The 1,676-nt window shown below is 52.4% G+C and overlaps 1 protein-coding gene across 1 annotated transcript; it reads left to right on the forward strand.

The window, feature by feature from the left end:
• The first annotated feature begins 249 nt into the window (after positions 1–249).
• LOC123067822 (agamous-like MADS-box protein AGL23) lies at positions 250–1,302 on the forward strand. Its single transcript, XM_044490447.1, has one exon. The coding sequence runs from the start codon at positions 250–252 to the stop codon at positions 1,300–1,302; it is 1,053 nt and encodes a 350-aa protein (XP_044346382.1).
• The last annotated feature ends 374 nt before the right edge of the window (positions 1,303–1,676 follow it).

Consider the following 1,676-nt stretch of genomic DNA (forward strand, 5'->3'; position numbering starts at 1 on the left):
ATACTAAAGCGCACTGGCCGAGTTATGCCTATACGCGTGGCAGCTCATGGACAGAGAATACCGAATAATACCTTGTTTCCAATCATGAGTTGTCAATTGTTCTAATGCCCGGGCCAGCCCAGTCAAGCGTTCCTCAATCATCATCCTCTTCTCTAGATTCTATATAAGCACACACGACCCCGAGACGTAGACAAACACGAATCTACCTCCTCTCATCTTCCTTTCCCTGAGCCAGCCAACGAAGGAGCAATGGTGTCGAAGCAGAAGGGTAATGGGCGGCAGAAGATTGCCATCCGGCGGATCGAGAAGGAGAGCGCCCGACGGGTGTGCTTCTCCAAGCGGCGGCAAGGTCTGTTTATCAAAGCCACCGAGATGGCGGTGATGTGCGGCGCTGAGGTAGCCATCGTCGCCTTCTCACCCGGCGGCAAGGCCTTCTCCTTCGGCCACCCCTCCGCCGAGGCCGTCATTGACCGCTTCCTGGCAGGGGGCGGTGCGGGAGTCCCGAGCGTCGCTAACGATAACGAGCTGAAGAAGTTGCACCTTCAGCATGGCGAGTTGCGCATGTTGCTAAAGGAGGTGAAGGGGCGCAAAGAGTGTGTGGAGAAGGCCATGGCAAAGGAGCGCGCTGCGGGGGACCAGATTGCGATGTGGCTCAACCCCAAACTATGCGACATGGGGGAGAAAGAGATGATAGCCTTCGCCGCGAAGCTGATGGTGGTGCGGGCTGCCATCTTAGAACGCACAAACCAGGCGCTCCTGGATGAGCAGAACATCCATCGCATGCTCCAGGCGCCCGCGCTGCCGCTACAACCACTTTTCGATGGCAGTACCTTTGAGTTTGGTAGCAGCAGCGCCAACACTGGGATGGAGATGCAACAGATGCATATGGCGATGCCTCCAATGCAGGGGTTCGCTGCCGGAATGGATATGCACCATATGCCAATGGAGATGGCTCCGCCACTGGGTTCGGCCTACGAGATGGATATGCAGCAGATTCTTATGCCGACTCCTCCGCCATCCAGGTTCGACGCCGGGATGGAGATGCAGCAGATGGTTACAGTGATGTCGCCGCAGCTAGAGTTCGCCACGGAGGCAGAGATGCAGCAGATGTTTATGGCGATGTCTCCGATGTCGGAGTTCTCCGCCGGGATGGAGATGCCACCTCCCACGGGAATAGCCGCGGGGGTAGAGATGGTGCAGCAGGGGGCCGGGCCGAACATGGGCTTTCCGTCCGGAGGAGAAGGAGACGAGACCCATACCGAGTCCGAGTCCGAATCCGAGTGTCTTAATCAGTCCGAGTGAGACTATCCATTGATCTATTGCATGCATGGATGGATGCCGATCTATTAGTTCATTGCCACTCAAGTTATATTATTCATCGTACTTGATCGATCTACCTGGGTGCAAGATTTGTCATCGTAGTATTAATTAAATTAATGGCTTGTAATCTTCATATCGGTGGCACCAGAGAAAAAGTAAAGAACGAAATACTATTAAGCCTTTTCTTTGGTTCTCTCTGCTAGCAACAACACAAGAATGAAATGTGATGTAGTCGTGAATCTTGACCATTCGAAAAAAGAACAATTTATATCCCCGTCGTACTTAAATGTTTTCTTAGAATATATTTATTGGACATGTGAATTGTGTTTATTTCAGTAGATTTGGAACATGGAGAA

Source organism: Triticum aestivum, chromosome 3B, assembly GCF_018294505.1.
Source record: "Triticum aestivum cultivar Chinese Spring chromosome 3B, IWGSC CS RefSeq v2.1, whole genome shotgun sequence".
Taxonomy (NCBI): Eukaryota; Viridiplantae; Streptophyta; class Magnoliopsida; order Poales; family Poaceae; genus Triticum; species Triticum aestivum.